Source organism: Exophiala oligosperma (assembly GCF_000835515.1).
Source record: "Exophiala oligosperma strain CBS 72588 unplaced genomic scaffold supercont1.6, whole genome shotgun sequence".
NCBI lineage: Eukaryota > Fungi > Ascomycota > Eurotiomycetes > Chaetothyriales > Herpotrichiellaceae > Exophiala > Exophiala oligosperma.
This window is the reverse complement of record NW_015622823.1, coordinates 2,200,455-2,217,422: the sequence shown is the minus strand read 5'-3', so window position 1 is coordinate 2,217,422 and position 16,968 is coordinate 2,200,455. Positions and strand designations below refer to the sequence as shown.

Below are 16,968 nucleotides of genomic sequence, written 5' to 3'. Positions count from 1 at the left end.
TCACGCTTCCAAATACTTGGATGTGACCGTGATAGTTTTGAGCTGGAGGAATTCATCGAAACCTATATCGAGCGAGATTTACCGAACATCAGCAGACAGCAGACAGCAGACAAAAAAGTAGATGAGAATGGGGGAAAAAAGGGGCGCGAGCTCACTCCATGGAACACCAAACCGACCCCAACCACTTGACTTTGTGCCTCCGTGTGGGAGTTGTTGCTCATCGTGAATGGACATTGAGTTAATATGGACAGCCCCAGCGTCGATCTGTCTAGCAATCCTCAACGCACGAGGGACATTCTCGGTGAAAATGCTGGCTGAGAGACCGTAAATAGATTCATTGGCCAGCCTCAGAGCTTCATCGTCACTGTCGAACTCGAGGATTGAAACTGCCGGCCCAAAACTCTCTTCGTGGTAGATGCGCATCTTTGGGGTGACTTTGGTCAATATAACGGGACGAAGCCTCGAAGGTGCTTCTCGGAGTACGGAGTCCTGGTCGTTGTTCGGGGGTGGATTCGCCAAAGAGGAGCCGTGTGCAAGAGCATCTCGAATCAGGGTCTCCGTTTTTGCCACTCCTGCTTCACTCACCGCAGAAGTCATGGGCCAGGATGCCGTGATACTGACCATCTTTTCTGTTAGTTTTTTCGCGATGGACGCATGAGCGATCACAACATCTGTAGACATGCAGATTTGACCGTGCTGAACAGATCCCTCCCGATTAGTTTGATGCCCCAACACATGGATGGAGGTACTCAATGTACGATCTACTTACATGTAAAAGGGCACCAGTAACAGCAGCTTGGGCAGCAGCATCCAGATCTGCATCCTCAAGAACCACCTGAGGGGCTTTGCCTCCCAATTCCATCAAGGTCGGTTTGCAGTATCGAGCTGCCACGCCTGCCACGATACTCCCGACGGCGGTACTTCCGGTGAAATTGACCTTTTTCACCGCTCGGTGGGCGATCAAAGCCTCCAAGACCTGGGGCGCATCCTGCCGACGATGCTGCACGATGTTGAGGACGCCCGGAGGAAATCCCACATCGGCAAGCATTTTCCCAATCCACTGATGAATGGCTGGACTGAACTCGGACGCTTTAAGGATAGCGGTGTTGCCGCAGGCTATGGGTGTCAAGACAGCCCGCATAGCTAGGAACAGAGACGCGTTCCACGGAGCAATGCCCAAATGGACTCCGTATGGTTCTTTGATGATCATGGCCATCGTGTTGGCATCACGAGTGTGTGGCACGACTCCTGCGCTGGCGATGGTGATGGCCCCAGCCAACTCCTCCAGGAGCTCGATGGAGCTATCTATATTGACCTTTTCAATCGTCACATCTGGTGCAGGAGTCTCGAGCTGAGGCACGAACTCAGTATATGGCCCTGTTGAGGTCGTGGGTCCAGACTCACACGTATTAAATCCGCCACTTGATCTCGCTTGTGCCGTAAGTAGTCAGCGGCCTTGAGCAGCATTTGGCGTCGATACCATGGAGTAGTCTTCCGCCAGCTGAAGAATGCCCTATTAGCACTTTCCGCGGCTTGAACTGCTAGCTCAGGGTTTGCTCCATATGCTTCATGGACCGTGATACCACTTTCGTTGTTGACAATGGGGAAAACAATATCTGAAGTATGTTGTTGATTATCGATCCATAAGTGAATCTTAGCCATCGACCGGCTCTTGCTGTTTGCAACGCTTAGACTCATATTGAGGGACAATATCTAGACAAGTGATGATGAGTCGATATTGAGAAGACTACCTCTTCGAACTTCGACCTCTCAAGAACGAATTCATACCCTGTCTTAGAGGACCGACTCGGCTTGGGCGCTCCGCTTCTTCGGCGCTGCCCTCCGCTGTGATTGGAACAACGGGCCTGGAGTGGTGAAGCCTCTACACGATTCTCCGCATGATTCCCAGGGTTCTCTAGTCCTTCTATAAGGGAAACTCCATCCCTCGCCAGCCCTATCACCAGGCATTCGGAGAAGATCAGAAGGAACTGCCATTGTTCGAAGCATTGTGGACTCCACAGCCACAGTATTGCAAGATATTACCTTTTGCAACATGTTTTCCAATGGCAATGCTGCCAGCCATGGGGACGTCGTTCAGGAGGTGTCGAATCGTCTTCACGTAGACATCGTCCCAGGCACTGAAGTCTTGGCCGACTTCGAAGGGGCACATTTTGTCCATGGTGGCAAGGAGAATGTGGTGTTGGTACCCCAACCGCATGATGATCTTCACGATCCTTTGGTAGGATGAACCCTTCCGAAGTCTACCAACAGGAACATGCTTATTTGTTTCGTTCCAGAACTGGAGTCCTGCTTGGAAAAGGACCATCCTGGCCAATACAGCAGCGTACATGTTTTTGGGAAATTTCACTTCACTCTCCATCTCGCCCATGACTCCGGTTCTGATGGCAGAATTCAACGTCAACATCACAAAAGTCGCGTTATTGGTGAGTTCCTTCGCATGTGCTGCCCTCAAGAAATCCCCCGCTGACCTGTTCCTCCATCTAGACCGGAGTCTGCATCCTAGCTCTTGGATATGCCAACTTCGCAATCATACCCTGCGCCAATGTGCTTGGCCGTCGTCCTACCGCACTAGCTTGTAGTCTCATCTGCATCGCAGCCAACATCTGGGAGGCACTGGCACAGTCATACAAGTCAATGTTGGGAGGCCGGGCACTGATCGGCATCGGAGCCGCCACCAGCGAGAGTCTGATGCCTTTGGTCATCGCTGATCTGGTCTTCCTCCATGAAAGAGGGAGATGGATGGGTGTCTATTTGTGAGTCGCCCTTCCTTTTGGCTTGGAAGCTCCTTGGTCAAGTCGCGGCTGCTGAGAATTCGACTCCCAGTTGGGCCTTCTTCACCGGTGCCTGGCTCGGGCCAGTTATAGCGGGTACATTGGCCGAATATGCAACTTGGCGGTGGTTCTTCTGGCTGACCACAATCATGCAATGTGTAAGTTATCTTCTACCTCGTCCTGTCAAGCAGCGATATTGACCTAAGCTGGTGACCTTGATGTAGACCAGCTTTGTCATGCTGGTTCTTTTCTTCCCCGAGACCAAATATCACCGGGACAATGCGCTACTTGATCTAGCCCGGGCCACAGATATCATAGAACCATCTCCCACTGGTGCGGTGAAGACAGAGATCGGCCATTTTAACGAATTTCAAGAGGTCCAACTACCGTCTGCCTCCCCAGCCACCGCCACAGCCATCGAACAAGCACAACCGCGTGTAAGCCCATTCTTTGGGAAAGGCTCTCCCAGCAACAATCAGCGGTGGAATGTCTGGTTCGAGATTGATAAAATCGGCTTACAGAGACTCCCCCGGGACGTAGCCGTTCCGTTTTACATTGCCACTTTCCCCATTGTCATCTTCGCAGCTTGCTGCACGGCGTTCCCTGCATGTGCGCTGCTGGTGCTCAATTTACTGGAGAGCCCTGCCTTCTCGGGACCCCCTTTCGATTTTGCCCCTTCGTCGGTGGGGTACACAAATTTCGCCCTCATGGGAGGAGGCATTTTCGGCCTGTTCACGGCCGGTCCACTCTCCGACTGGACTTCGATGGTATTGACCAAGAGAAATCGTGGCGTTCGAGAGCCGGAGATGAGATTGCTTTCTCTTTTACCTTTTGTCCTCATTGGCCTGATCGGAATGACTGTATGTATACACACTGCCATGCATCACCATGGATGTCCCTTCTAACATTTTGACAACTTTCAGGTTTCTGCCCTGGGATTCCAGCACAAATGGCCTTGGGAGGTTATCGTCATCGTTGGCTTCGGCTTTTCCGGTACAATGGTCATGGCTATTCCCACCATTGGCATTACTGTAAGTACCCAGATAACACTCTATAGGTGACATTTGGTGCTGATACTTCGGATCCTCAGTATGCAGTGGACTCATACAAGCCCGTTGCTGGTGAGATCATGGTTGTAGCAACCGTTCTCAAGAATACGTTCGCGGTAGGGCCCGGGGCCCCCTCCCCTCTCGCACCAAACGTCTGAACTAACGCTGCGTCTCTCCAGTACGGAATGACATACTACATCAATGACTGGGCAATCCGAAGTGGCTATATTCCGCCAGTCATGATGCTGATGGCTTTGACCATCGGAATTCCTCTCCTTGGTATCGTGGTATTTTGGTTCTTCGGGAAGAGATGCAGACGCTGGACGAGGAGCTCTAAAGTCCACGACTTCTGATTGATCGCGAGGGGTGAGATTGAATACAGAGGTGTGGTACTGGGGGAAAGATGGTTGTGATACTCGTATCTGATGTGGCTCCTTTGCTATTGCAAGGCTAGGATCGGATAGACCTTTCTGCCCACTCTCGGCACGGATCACACAGAATGCGGCCAGGATCTATCGAGTTATTGTAGATCGAATGGATGTCATAGACTAGTAAGCTTTTCCTTGGCCGGTTAGAGCATGAAGATTGGTATTCTAGGAAGCCCGGCCAGCGTGTATGTGTCTGGCCTGTTTACATTCGTTCGCTATTTCTGGGAATTAGACAGGGACTGAGCAATTGGTCGTCTCAGATGGTTTCTGGCTTGCTTAGCAACAACAGACTGCCGGCCGATTCGGGAGAAACACAAAGGTGCAACGAATGAAGAGAACTCGCGCGGGACGTGCCTCCGAAGGACAAGCGCGTCACAACGGACCAACTCACCGCAATTAAATGTTAAGTCCAGATACTACCGATAACTCATTATATGGAATCTTTCTTTCCAAAAGCAAATTGCGTACTAGTGTCCGTAGAGCGAAAGGAGTATAGGGCAGAAGGATTTTGGTCAAGGACCGCGAACGCAATAAGTACAGATCCTGTGACAAGCATCTGAAGCTTTCCGCCAAACTCACATGCCAGAGGCTATTGAGACAACCCCAAAACTCGCACGGTCGAGAGAGAGAAACCCACCGGTAGTGACCATGGCAGCAGAGAACGGTCGCCAGGACAATCAAGACTCTCTTCCACTCCGTAACATTCCCACTCAGGCATTGGTGGTGGGAACTCGCGGAGCCCCATTCAAACTAACTCAGATCATTTTGGACGAAGTCCGGGATAACGAGGTGTTGGTAGAAGTGATGTATTCCGGCGTTTGTCATACGGTGAGTGTCTGGCTCATCGTGACTTGTTTCTTATATTCTGTTGCTGATAGGCATTTCCGCTCAGGATCTTTTAGTTCAGCATGGCGTGATGCCGGGGGCAACATATCCCATCATCTTGGGACACGAAGGCTGCGGAATCGTTCGAAGGGTGGGATGCAGTGTCCTAAACCCACGCTTGAGGATTGGTCGACCTGTGTTCTTGTCATTCAACACCTGTCGCCATTGCCGGTTCTGCCACGAGGGTCAGCTCGGGTCATGCCCAGAGATGACGCCCGTCAATTTCACAGGCGGTCGACTTCTTGGAGATGGCAGTAGTCCCGCTCGACTGGCGGCCACCGGAGAGTCAGTGAGAGCTCAGTTCTTCGGCCAGTCTTCCTTCTCCAGACTGTCGATCGTCCGGGAACAATCAGTTATTGCGCATGACGGCGACTTGGAACCGAATACCATGGCTGCACTGGCACCATTGGGCTGTGGCTACAACACAGGTGCATCGACAGTGTTGGATGTATTACAGCCACGGGAAGGCACTTCTCTGGCTGTCGCGGGTGCGGGCGCTGTCGGTTTGGCGGCCATCATGGCTGCAAGAGCGCTGGGTGTGAGGCGCATCATCGCGATAGACGTCGTAACGGCCAAACTCGAACTGGCTAAAGAGGTCGGGGCCACGCATACCATTGACTCGTCTTCGTCTTCGATCTCGGACATTGCCACCGCCATCCGCGATATCCTACCCGAGGGCGTCGACCAGATACTAGAGACCACCGGTGTCACGACAGTCATCGAACGGGGTGTCGCCGCTCTCAGTCACGGCGGCACCATGGCGCTGGTAGGGGTTCCCCGTCCGGAACATCATCTTTCCCTCGACCCGCTGGATCTGCTGCTGTCGTGTAAGAAGATCGTGGGGGTCATTGCCGGATATTCCAACCCACAGGAATCGCTACCTCGCCTGATCCAGCTCCACCAACAAGGACAGCTTCCAGTGGAAAAACTGATGAAAATCTACCCGGCAACACAGCTGGATCAGGCCATTACGGATCTCAAGGCTGGGCGTGTTGTCAAGCCTGTTTTATCCTGGAACGATTTATGAACAGGGATGGATGAAAAGCCTCTAAAGCACATTCTGTGCTCTGTCAATTCATAAGTATAGCGAGGATAGCTCTCAGGAGAACACCATTTGAAGGGGACAGAGGATGCGGCATGTGGAAGCTAGTAAGGCCGAATAATCGTATATTGATTTTGTGTTCCTTGACGTACTTCGGGAATTTTCTAGCTTGATCAATAGTCTGCGCAGATTGGCCTTCGCAATCGACCACAGGTTGTGGAAAACAGGGCTTCCCGTTCGCTCAGCCGTACTTAAGCCACAAGCCGATTAGTTAGTAGTTGCGTCGGTGACGAGCAGCGAATCCTAATTGTTGATTGTTTTTGCCCTTTTTTTTCTTTGGAACAACCAAACAGGTGTTGATGGCTTTTTTTTTAGTTACAGATCGATGATGAGAAACGAATCTTCTCAAATAAGGAGTATGCCCAACGTTGTGATTTTGCACCACGCATGTGTGTACATACTGACCTTAACTAGCTGGGGGCCCTTCATGCATGCTATAAAATCACAATGTTGGGTATACTCTGTATTTGGCCAAGATTCACGACCGATACGATTTAGTGATTAGCGCCTTGTTAATGAGAGGCTATGTATAAGAGACGGTGAATCTTGAACATCTGCAAGCCGTCTGGTTGGCCAAATATACCCGACATTTGTGACCCCGTAACGAACATCTGCACTGAATCTGACCCCCAAGTGCGTACCTGGCCACACTTGGGGGTCAGATTCAGTGCAGATGTTCGTTACGGGGTCACAAATGTCGTATGTATATATAAATGCCGTCTTGCCTTTTGATTCCAGAGAAGTCATTGCGACATATTAATCCTCACACCAAAACTTTGCAGCATTTGTTGCCTAGCCTACTTTATCTCATATCTGGATCAATAATCATACTATACTTGCTTCAATTCCTTCACTCGAGCACCTCGATTACAATTGCTACCAATGCATCCTTCGATGTCGGCAGATGAGGTCCTCGCTATTGTTGGTTTGGCTCTTGCCATCGTCCTGGCCATAGGTCAAACATGGTATGCATCTCGAGAGATGCGTACCTTCATTCGTATGTCTCTTGGTTGTCGGCGTTCGCAGACCGACAATGTTTTGACAAGCTCATCAGGCCAATTGCACGACAGCCCTCGAATGGCATAGCTCTGTTTTGACTCTCACGCTCGTTCGACCTTGAAGCATCACCCTACTTCCAATACCCCGAGAGGACGACCTACATTGCCCCAGTCGAACATCAATCTGATCGCCGAAAACAATTGTGGCCATGACCATGACCTCCATTTCAGACCCATTCAGGAAGGCAGAGGCGTTGAGGAACAGTCAAAGGAATCACAGCAGAGGACTCGTAAAAAAGGGGAAGTTTGGCATCCAGGACCGGGGATGCCAATGTTGTCCAATGCAGTGCTGCCACTGATGCAAGGACCAGGCTTAGAGCACGTCTTTTCGTTCCGTGAAGGGGGCGGAAAGTGTTCTGTCTCGAAGGGCCATTGCACCGTTGACCAGATGGTAGCGAAGACTCCGAATCTGAGGACTTGCAACAACGTCTAGTTTCATTGCCTCCAGGCGAAAATAATAGCTTCTGTGATGTGCTGACTTCCAATACCAGCATATGAGCCTTGTGCACCATTCACCACGCAGTCGTGTTGAGCGACCAAGAGTGTCGGCGTCGACTAATATCCGTTCCATGGAGGGTCTTCTTGCACTGACCTTATCATTGTCTGGATGAATGGCAAGCATACACAACCCAAAATCAGGTGCTCTCAGTGGCCAGCCTCGAGGACGCTGCCGGATGGATACGAGTGAATTGCATTCTGGACCATGCCAAACCGACAGCCTCAGCGTCAAGTGCGTGACCAATTACTTCTCCCAATCAACACCTTCTCATCGTATCACACCTCCAACACCGGCCCATCCCAGCACGAACCCACTGAGGGCGTCCGTAAACAGCCCTCCACCGAGCCATATCTCCCTCCACGCACCACTGCCTTGGTTCCTTCCTTTTCCATTCTCATTCAACCCTCTCGTGCCCGAAGTGCCAGCGAAATATTTTTGTGGTGTCGCCCCCGCAAGCAAGGAATAAACGAGAGCGGAAAGGATCATGTTCGCGGCGAGATAGAACCCGAAACCCTGGAGCGATTCGAGACCGAGAATGCCAGCGGCGATGCCGAGTAAGAGGCCAGAGATCGACCGGATGTTAGATAGTGTCTAGAGAACAATAACAACATTCACTGTTAGTTCAACCTCTGTACGAAGTGTGGGGGTGTGGTGGTGTAGTAATGTACCCTTGTATTGTGGGTGAGTGATTCTGGGACAAGAGGGTCCAGTAAAAACGACAGCTCATGCGGTGATGGCGCCATGGTGGTGGTGGGAGATGTGCAAAGGAAAATAGTCACTCTTGGGTGAGTGCGGCGGGGAGTTCTGACGGGGAGTTTTTCTCTGGAGCCTTTCTCTGGAGACTTGTCGAAGCTTGAAACTCTCAGAAAATCAATGAGGTACGGAGTACGGATACGTTGTAGAGAATGCAGCGCAGCCTGACTGTAAAGAAGCAGGTTGTCGGATGAGGTTGCAAAGGAGGATCCCCAGCGAAACCTCTTGGCAGGTCCACCAGTGCTAACGACAAGGCTGGGAGATCAGCCCTAACATACCTAATAAGATTGTCGAGAACAGCAACCCGCTCTCAACCAAGGATACCAAGTATATTATGATGCTTATCTGTACTTCGTTTGTGCACGCATATCACGAAAACCAAGTTTGTTTTACAATCCAAAAAAATCAAAGTCAAGTGTTCTTTTGATTCACATAGAAAAATCGTATGTGGGTTATCTCGTCACGCTATATAAAACGTCCAGGTCGTGAAGAAGAACAAGTGTCGCCCGGCGGACTTGACAATTAGCGGAGATGTTGGTGTTCAAAGTCGTGGTGAAAAGCTTACAAGTTGATTGCTCATTTTTGGATGATGGGGATTTGATTAGCTCAGCATGCGTGCCAGAAACTCAGCACGGGGTTGAAGATCAGGATATTTCGGCCGTCACTTAAAACGAAGTCCCAGCTCCGTACTCGCTTCAGATCGTCAACAAATTGCCGAAACGCTTGAACTTGGGGTATTGGCTATCAAGAAAAGGGTCAGACGTCAAGCATATGCCTCTCTAAAGCTTGCCCTCGGATTGTGCCTCCTTGACTTGTTCGAAAACCTGTGGAAAGTTAGAAAAGGGATTCGGCCAGGAGGGCGGCATAGCATACCTTGAGCATTTTATTTCGCGCACCGAGAGCATTGACCCCGCGAGCCTCTAATCCCTTGTCATCTAGTTCGATCAATTCCTGCCACTTGAGGTCCTTCAAATTGTCCGTATATTTGTGAAGGCGTAACGATCTGAGCCAAGATGGGATGTCTTGGAGCAAGCCGGGGTCGGTAGGATCCTCGGGAGGCTTCGAGCTTCCACGACGTCCACGAGGAGAGCGCCCGCGGGCTATCTCCGAATGATCTGAGAGATAACCTTCTCCTCCGCCAAACGAACCTATGGTGGGAATGAGACCAGGCATGCCGCCACCCATCATGATTGGATTTCCATCATACGCGGCCAAGAAACCGTTATGCTGAGGGGAAGCAAAGCTCTGCCCCATAGGGGTTTGCAAGGGGATGCCTGGAGAATTTGGTCGCGAACGACGACCCTGATTCGCCGCAATTTGTTGTGCCTGAATGGCGGCAACTTGTTGAGCATTCAGGATCTGACCTTGGTCGTTAACCATGATCGTATTGATTCCAGGTATGCCACTAGATTGAAGACCAGGAGTTAGGGGCGGATGACTTTGTGGTGAAGGTTCGTTCGATCGAGCTCGCCGGAACTTCTTTGCGTCATCAAGGGCAATGCGGTTCGTGACCGTGGACAAAGCAGCAAGCTTCATGGCAGTAGCATTGGCAACCATGTCATTGTGGGTGTTAGTTTGATTGAAGTTGGGAACCATTGGAGTATTAGTCATCGAGGCCCAGCTTTGATTACCGACGTTGTAGGGCGATAGCATTGGCATTTCAGTCGGCTCTGGGGCAGTCAGAGTAGTACTTTGGATATTACCAGCGGGGGCGCCCAGAGGACGTGGAGAACGCAGGGAGGCAGATGCAGGGGGCTGGCTAAATTGTCCCATCGGCATTTGCGAGTGATGGCCGGAAGAAGACTTTGGTCGAGAAATGGGAGGCTGTTGAGAATCTCCTCCTTGACGCCAGCTCAACGCTTCAGTCTTATTCTCTCTGGGAGCAGATATGGTGGGCGCAACCAGCGAGGTCCTATCTCCTATAACAATACTGTTCCTGTTGGAAGGGGGAGGATTTCCTGTCTGCTGTGCATATTCAGCCTTTTGCTGCTGGATGGCAGCGACAGCGTCGGGAAACATGGCATGGATCGTCGACTGATCCAGACCCGAGTTCCGCTTATTGCCAGCAGGTGAGACTGGTGGGCGGCCCATGGATGTCCGTCTGTCGTCAACGTTCAACTTGGACATGGCATCGCTTAGCCGGCTGGACATGGGGTCTTTCTCGCCGAAATTTGCAGGAGACAAGACACCTGAGATGGGATGACTCTTTGACATCTGGTTCAGAACCTGAGCAAAGAAGCGCTGCTGCATTTGAGTTGTCTGCTGGATCAGAGCATAGGTCGCAGCCGTACGCTCAGCCTCACTCAAGACTCGAAACCATTGTTCAATTGCGCTTAGTTCGTCCTTGAAATCCTGATCCAGGGTAGCTGCGGCCATCTCCTCGAGCATGGTCTCATATTGTTCAATATCCTGAATCCATTGTTCACCCAACCTGCTCGAATCGTCCAAACCGCCTTGTTGTGATTGTTGATTGTAGAGCACTTCAGAAGCAGGACGGATAGAACGCGCTGAGAGCGGGGACGTAAATGACATGTCTGCGGAGGATCTGACAGGTTGATTGTGAGCGCTGCTCGAGCCGATTGTTCTCGAGGTTGGAGGTCGAAGAGATGTCTTGGATGCCTCGGGGGTACTGTTTCTGTTTCCGATGATGTTGCTGGCCATCGTGGTCCTTTGTACTCGGATGTCGCAGATATTGTGGCACGGAAGCTTTTTTTTGACACCAGGAGCTGAGGACAGCAGCAAAAGTGACGAGTGGCTCGAGTTGTGGGGATAGTCACACAAAGTGATCTAGCAAATCATCGAGTTGAAGCAACTGTCGAAGAGCAACGTGAGGCGCAGAGAAGCCGATGGGAACCAGTCCTGAGGCTTTAGGCTTGCAAGGAACGTCGGGTGCGCGATTGAACAGATTTGAGGAAACGATGGTCAGGTTAGTGGAAAGGGCGGACGGATCACAAGGTGTCTCAGACACACAAGGAGGCCGGATATGATTAACAAAGATTGCAGCGAGTTAGTCGCCAGGGTCAGAATGGAGGAAGGTGTGTGGGCGAGATTGATGAGGAGGATTAGAAGGAAAAATCGCAGGCCGCAGCTGAAATAAGACAAGGCCGAAATAGGTACGAGAGCTCTTTTGAATAAGACGAATGTGGATCGACACGCTGCACATAATAGTAACAAGGGACAATTCATTAATATACAGTAGTATCTGCATGTGCAGAGTAATCCGTATCCGTATCCGTACGAAGTATCCGTACTTCACTGTGATTCAGTACTCTGTACTTTGTACCTAGGTGCGCATAAATGGTGGCTTTTAGAGGACAATAGGGACGGGCATTGTTGGTGAAGACTGCCTATACCTATTTACAGGTACAGCGGCTAGATACCTACCCATGAGTGTCTAGGCCTGGCTGCGACATGGTCAGGGAGGCCCAGAAACCTGCTTAGGGCCTCATGGGCCTCGTATCGCATGCCAACAACGACGGCTATGGGCTGAAACCACAGTTCGTGGAAACAGCTGGCACTATTTTATTAGCATGCATCAGATCCCTGTAGGAATATGGATATTTTTAATTATTAGCCTACGCCTCACTTGTGGCGCATTGTGGCTTACCCCCCATATTCACTTACTGTAAACCGTATCTGTGTAACAATACCAACAATTGGTCGTTTCGAAGTCACGATAATATTCAACATCAAGGTGAGAACCATCAAGATCTGCTGTTCACGAGTGGCAATATCTTCTCGTATCTGTTACACCATGTCACCGTGAGCGCCGAGACACATCTCACCAAGCCGAAGCGATGCGAAGATCGAAGTTTGACATCGATCTCTTTCATGGACGCAGAGCCTGACACCAATCTTCCTCCTTGTATGGTCATTGATGACACTGACCATCACTGAACACAATACGAAATGGCAAATCCTGACAGAGATGGCCCGTCACCTGCGGGTGATGGCACACCATCTTCTGTAAACTCCCGTACCTGGGAAAACGGCGCTTCTCGTGAATCAGCGAACGGATTCACTCTTTCAATACCGCCATCATACTATCATTCAGACACTACGCAGTCCTTGCCACAACATATTCCAGACCACCAGAATGTATCGACTCAAGGGAACTTGCCTCAAGGACATCATCAAAGCAGTGTTCCACCCAGCCAATACTACGCGCCGAGCCAGTCTTATTACCCCACGATAAATCAACTCAATCAGCAATCTACTCGGTTCCTTGCTCAAGGTGGACATGGTACAGAGTCACAACGAAATACTGCTGCGTCGCATTCTGGGAATCATGACCCCCCCGTTGGACCATCAATCCAGCAGCAGATCCCGCACCCTCCGAGACTTGATCCAGCGGGTTCCAGCTATTCTACCGACTACTCTGGGCAACCTATTAGTCGCCCAGCCTTCTCGCAAGTACATTGTTCAACAAGTCAAGTCGAGAATGCCCCTTATCAATGGATCTCAAGACAGCTCCCTCCGCCACAGCCCCGGTACTCATTCCCGGTTCAACCTCAACCATACGCCCTGAACCATTCAATCGATGCTACCCAACTAGCAGCCAGTCTTCAAGCCCCTCGTCTACAGAAGTCGGTAGCACCAGCAGAGCACATAGCGCGTTCTGAACCGCCACCTACTTATATCCCCTTTCACAAAGAGAAATTGGAATTGTTAAAGACAAGCTCGGCGACGGATGACCAACAAGAACAGGAGCCGGAAACATCTGCCGATGAGGTATATGAATCTATGGACGATGTCAATGCCACAGAAGATGACCAGAACACTACCACTTCACGCAAACGCGGCCGTGGTCGCCAATCCTCAGGTGTCAATCCTCGAAGGAAACGACGCCGACGCACAGGGAAGCGTGGTGGCTGGAGCAAAGGCATGCAGTTAGGCCATAGGCCTGCAATAGACCCGGGACCTGAGTTCGCACAACTCTATCAGGACGCCCATGATGCTTGGATCGAATTGAACATCGACGAGGCGCTTGAGTTCTGTCTGAAAGCCATTGCCATCAATCCGGAAATCTATGCAGCCCATGCCCTGCTCTCCGAGATTTACTTTCACAAAGGTGAAGATGAGAAAGGCATTGCTGCACTTTTCAGTGGCGCCCACAGCATACCCACCGATCCGGACGTATGGCGTAGAGTGGCAACGGCATGCTTGGAGCGATCGACTGGAGATCAGCAACGAGCTCTTCAGCAAGCAAGTTATTGTTATGCTCGAATCATTTCCAAGAGCGGCAAGGACTGGGAGGCTCGACTACAACGTGCTTCTGTCAACAAGCAGCTGGGAAATTACAGGAAAGCAATATCCGATCTGGAAACCATTCTTGAGCATAAACCTCGAGACTCTGATGCTATGAGATTGGTCGCTGATATTTGCGTCGAGACTCGTGATCTCTCAAAGGCAATAGCGCTCTATGAGGAAGCTTTAGACCATTATAAGCAACACGGTTTCCAAGGTGAGGAAGAATTCACTTGGGCAGATGTCCTCGTCTACGTACAGCTCTTGGCACAGGAGGAACCACTCGAGATGGCACTCTCGAACTCCATTGCTGTGTTGAAGCGCCTGTCACGATGGTTACTTGGTCGTCAAGATGAAACATACTGGGACGACTATACAGAGGACGACAGGGAGTGGGATTCAGAAGATGACCCGAGAAGAACCGAGGTGCCACTTTTCGTCCCGGGCAAGTACCCGGCTGATTCATACGGTCCAGGTCTACCTCTCGAACTGCGCGCTCGATTAGGTATGCTTCGTCTCAAGCAAGGACCGCAAGAGCTAGAGGAAGCACTCGCTCATTTTGAATGGCTTGAGGCCGACGCGAGGGATATTGATGCAGCCTTATGGCAATATCATGACCTCTTCTTTGAGGTTGCACAGGCTTTACATGACATAAAAGAACACAACCAGGCATTGAGGTACCTCGAGGCCTTGAAAGATGCCAAGGCTTGCGAAGACGTCCCTGAGTTCTGGATCCTTATCGCTGCTAACTCTTATCTATGTGGTAACAAAGAACAAGCCATTGAGTGTTACGAAGAAGCCCGAAGTCTGGACGAAAATGGCATTGAAGCAAGAACCCAGTTATCGAAACTCTATGCCGACCTTGGGGACAAAGGGCAGGCCATGGAATGTGCTCGGGAGGCTGTCATCATTGCGGACAATTCTCTCAAGAAGACCGAGAGGCGAAAATATGAACGTAAGGAGCAACGATTAGCTCGTGAAGATGCAGAGAATGCACTCAGAGATGCATACAAGATGCCGGGTCAAGTGGACTCCGGCATCCCAGTCAATGAACTGGAGAAACGTCTGCAACGGCCACCGACCTACAGGCAGAGGAAGACGGCTAGCGAGCTCATCGCGCGCATCGCAAAGGACACTGCATCTGGCGCTTCTCTACGGACTATCAACAACGACCTCAATGCCAGCGCTACCGGAGATACTGAAGACGCACAAGCATCTAAGGATGATAAACCCAGGAGGCCGCGGAAGGAGCCTTCTACTCGGCGAGTCCGTCAAGCGGCTCTCTCCAATCCAAAGCGCCTGACTGTCGAAGAACGCGAGGCTCACCGTACCGAAACGATTAACAATCTGTATCAAACCCTCCTCGACAACACAGACGCCATGCGTGCAGGCGATAGAGTTGCCCGACACGTATGGATGGACTGCGCCGACAGCCTCATCATCGACTTCCGCACCAACCGCACATTCTTCCCTGGCGAGCGCAATGCAAAGAAAAGGACGCCCTTCGACAAAGATATGCGCCTGGCTAGCCGCACTCAGAATGAGGCAAACGAACTCGATCCAGACATCCCCATGCCCTCCGTCGAGTCTTTTAATCCTACCACATACCGCGACATATCGTTTGAAGAATGGCTCGATGTGTTCCTAGAATATGCCGTCATCTTAGCCAACGAGCTGACCCTATCCGAGTCTTCCCCCGATGCCATCGAAACCCAACGTCACCGAAGCTACGCCATCATCCGCGCTGCCATGGACTGTGTTATATGGTACAACGATCCGCCATCCATGCTCCTCATCCACACGACCTGGCTCATTTGTGCTCTCTCCTTGCGCGATGAAAACACGCTGTTCAACGTTGTGCTTCGATGGTTCGCCCGGAAGTACCAATTCTGTACTGACGCATACCGCCTCTTCGCGGCACTGAATCTCATCTACCCGCACCCAACTCACAAAGACGGCAAGGAAGGACAGGTACACGCGGCCGCCTTTCGGGCCGGGCCAAGCCAAAAATTCTGGTTCAGACAAATCATGATCATGGACGCCAATCTGCCATCAAATTACAGCCCTGAAGGGTTCGGTCCGGTACCTAGCAACATGCGCAATCTGGCGAAAGAAATGCGTCGGGACGATGCCGACGGCGGCGGTCTAGTTATGGGTTCTGGCGCGAATGACAAGGCTCCTACGTTACAGGAGATGGACGTGGTCTTGTTGTCCTTGTACGGCCACATTCTGTATGCGGGTAACAGTTTCCCCAGCGCGTTGAGTTATTTCTTCCGCGCGCTGAGTCTTGACCCGAAGAATCCCATCATCCTGCTCAGTGTGGCGCTATGTTATCTGCACGAGTTGTTGAAGCGGCAGAACCTGGACCGGCACATGTACGCCCTCCAGGGCTGGTCATTCTTTGAGGAGTACGTCGATTCGAGGAGAGCATGGGCTTCGACCAAGGACGAAAAGTTGCAGAACGTGGTGGAGAGGGAGATTGAGCTGAACAGAGCACGATGCTGGCAGATGCTGGGCTTGTCAGATCTGGCCGTACGCAGTTACGAAAAGTTGCTTCCTGAGAACCCAGTCTCCTCTCCCACTTCGGTATCGGATCCGACATCAAAGGCGGCAGCGGAAATGATAGACCCCGAGCTGCTTCGGATGGATGAAAGTCAACAGGAGCAAGTCGATACGGCTACGGATCCGAAGCCTACCGAGCACGAAGAGACGCAGGAGACGTCACTCGATGATGGCCCAGAGAAGGACATGCACGAAGCGAATACCGAAAGAGAAACGATCCCAGAAGACAATGTAGAGGCTGCCGACTTTAATATGGAAGCGGCATACGCGATCCAGACCATGTACGCCCTAAGCGGCAACGCTCTGATGGCGAGGGAGATCACGGAGAAGTATTTGGTCGTCTGAGCCATCAGGCACGGGTACTAGCGTGGCAAGATCACAGCACCATTTTCCACTGTATTATTAGGACAGAAAAGAGCAGTCGCTCAGCTTTCCAGGAATGTTCATCGTTGGGTATTGTATACATCGCACTCAATACATAGTACCGGGCGATGCCCTCCCAGAATCTCAACGCTAAGAATGCAGTGTTGAGTGGCAAATGTTCTACGCATGGTTATTGACGAAACGTGCGAGGTCTACGAGGTACTGACCAA

General features: G+C 51.1%; 5 protein-coding genes across 6 annotated transcripts; 2 read left to right on the top strand and 3 right to left on the bottom strand.

The window, feature by feature from the left end:
• Positions 1–1,698, bottom strand: PV06_07205 (uncharacterized protein; the record flags this gene model as incomplete). Its single annotated transcript, XM_016408405.1, has 4 exons — positions 1–62; positions 156–696; positions 770–1,351; positions 1,405–1,698. 4 exons carry the CDS (start codon positions 1,696–1,698, stop codon positions 1–3), a joined length of 1,479 nt encoding a protein of 492 aa, XP_016261885.1.
• A 3,219-nt stretch (positions 1,699–4,917) lies between these two features.
• Positions 4,918–6,181, top strand: PV06_07204 (uncharacterized protein; the record flags this gene model as incomplete). The annotated part of the gene is made up of 2 exons (XM_016408404.1): positions 4,918–5,097; positions 5,162–6,181. The coding sequence occupies 2 exons, from the start codon at positions 4,918–4,920 to the stop codon at positions 6,179–6,181; spliced, it is 1,200 nt and encodes a 399-aa protein (XP_016261884.1).
• An 835-nt stretch (positions 6,182–7,016) lies between these two features.
• PV06_07203 (uncharacterized protein) lies at positions 7,017–8,748 on the bottom strand. Its single transcript, XM_016408403.1, has 2 exons — positions 8,482–8,748; positions 7,017–8,404 (listed from the first exon to the last, which is right to left on the bottom strand). Exons 1-2 carry the CDS (start codon positions 8,554–8,556, stop codon positions 8,081–8,083), a joined length of 399 nt encoding a protein of 132 aa, XP_016261883.1. The 5' UTR covers positions 8,557–8,748; the 3' UTR covers positions 7,017–8,080.
• Positions 8,749–8,971: 223 nt separating this feature from the next.
• PV06_07202 lies at positions 8,972–11,635 on the bottom strand. 2 transcript variants are annotated; one of them, XM_016408402.1, is made up of 3 exons: positions 9,440–11,635; positions 9,132–9,390; positions 8,972–9,080 (listed from the first exon to the last, which is right to left on the bottom strand). In XM_016408402.1, the coding sequence occupies exons 1-2, from the start codon at positions 11,225–11,227 to the stop codon at positions 9,346–9,348; spliced, it is 1,833 nt and encodes a 610-aa protein (XP_016261882.1). In that variant the 5' UTR covers positions 11,228–11,635; the 3' UTR covers positions 8,972–9,080; positions 9,132–9,345. The 2 variants fall into 2 exon arrangements, with proteins under 2 accessions (XP_016261882.1, XP_016261881.1); XM_016408401.1 differs by having other exon boundaries at positions 8,972–9,390.
• An 840-nt stretch (positions 11,636–12,475) lies between these two features.
• Positions 12,476–16,968, top strand: PV06_07201 (uncharacterized protein; the record flags this gene model as incomplete). Its single annotated transcript, XM_016408400.1, has 1 exon — positions 12,476–16,968. The coding sequence occupies one exon, from the start codon at positions 12,476–12,478 to the stop codon at positions 16,718–16,720; it is 4,245 nt and encodes a 1,414-aa protein (XP_016261880.1). The 3' UTR covers positions 16,721–16,968.

Coding starts and splice junctions, on each gene's coding strand:
- PV06_07203 (XM_016408403.1), bottom strand. CDS start 8,556: ATGGCGCCATCACCGCATGAGCTGTCGTTTTTACTGGACCCTCTTGTC. Junction 8,405..8,481: donor CACTCACCCACAATACAAGG/GTACATTACTAC, acceptor ATTGTTCTCTAG/ACACTATCTAACATCCGGTC.
- PV06_07202 (XM_016408401.1), bottom strand. CDS start 11,227: ATGGCCAGCAACATCATCGGAAACAGAAACAGTACCCCCGAGGCATCC. Junction 9,391..9,439: donor CGCGAAATAAAATGCTCAAG/GTATGCTATGCC, acceptor AACTTTCCACAG/GTTTTCGAACAAGTCAAGGA.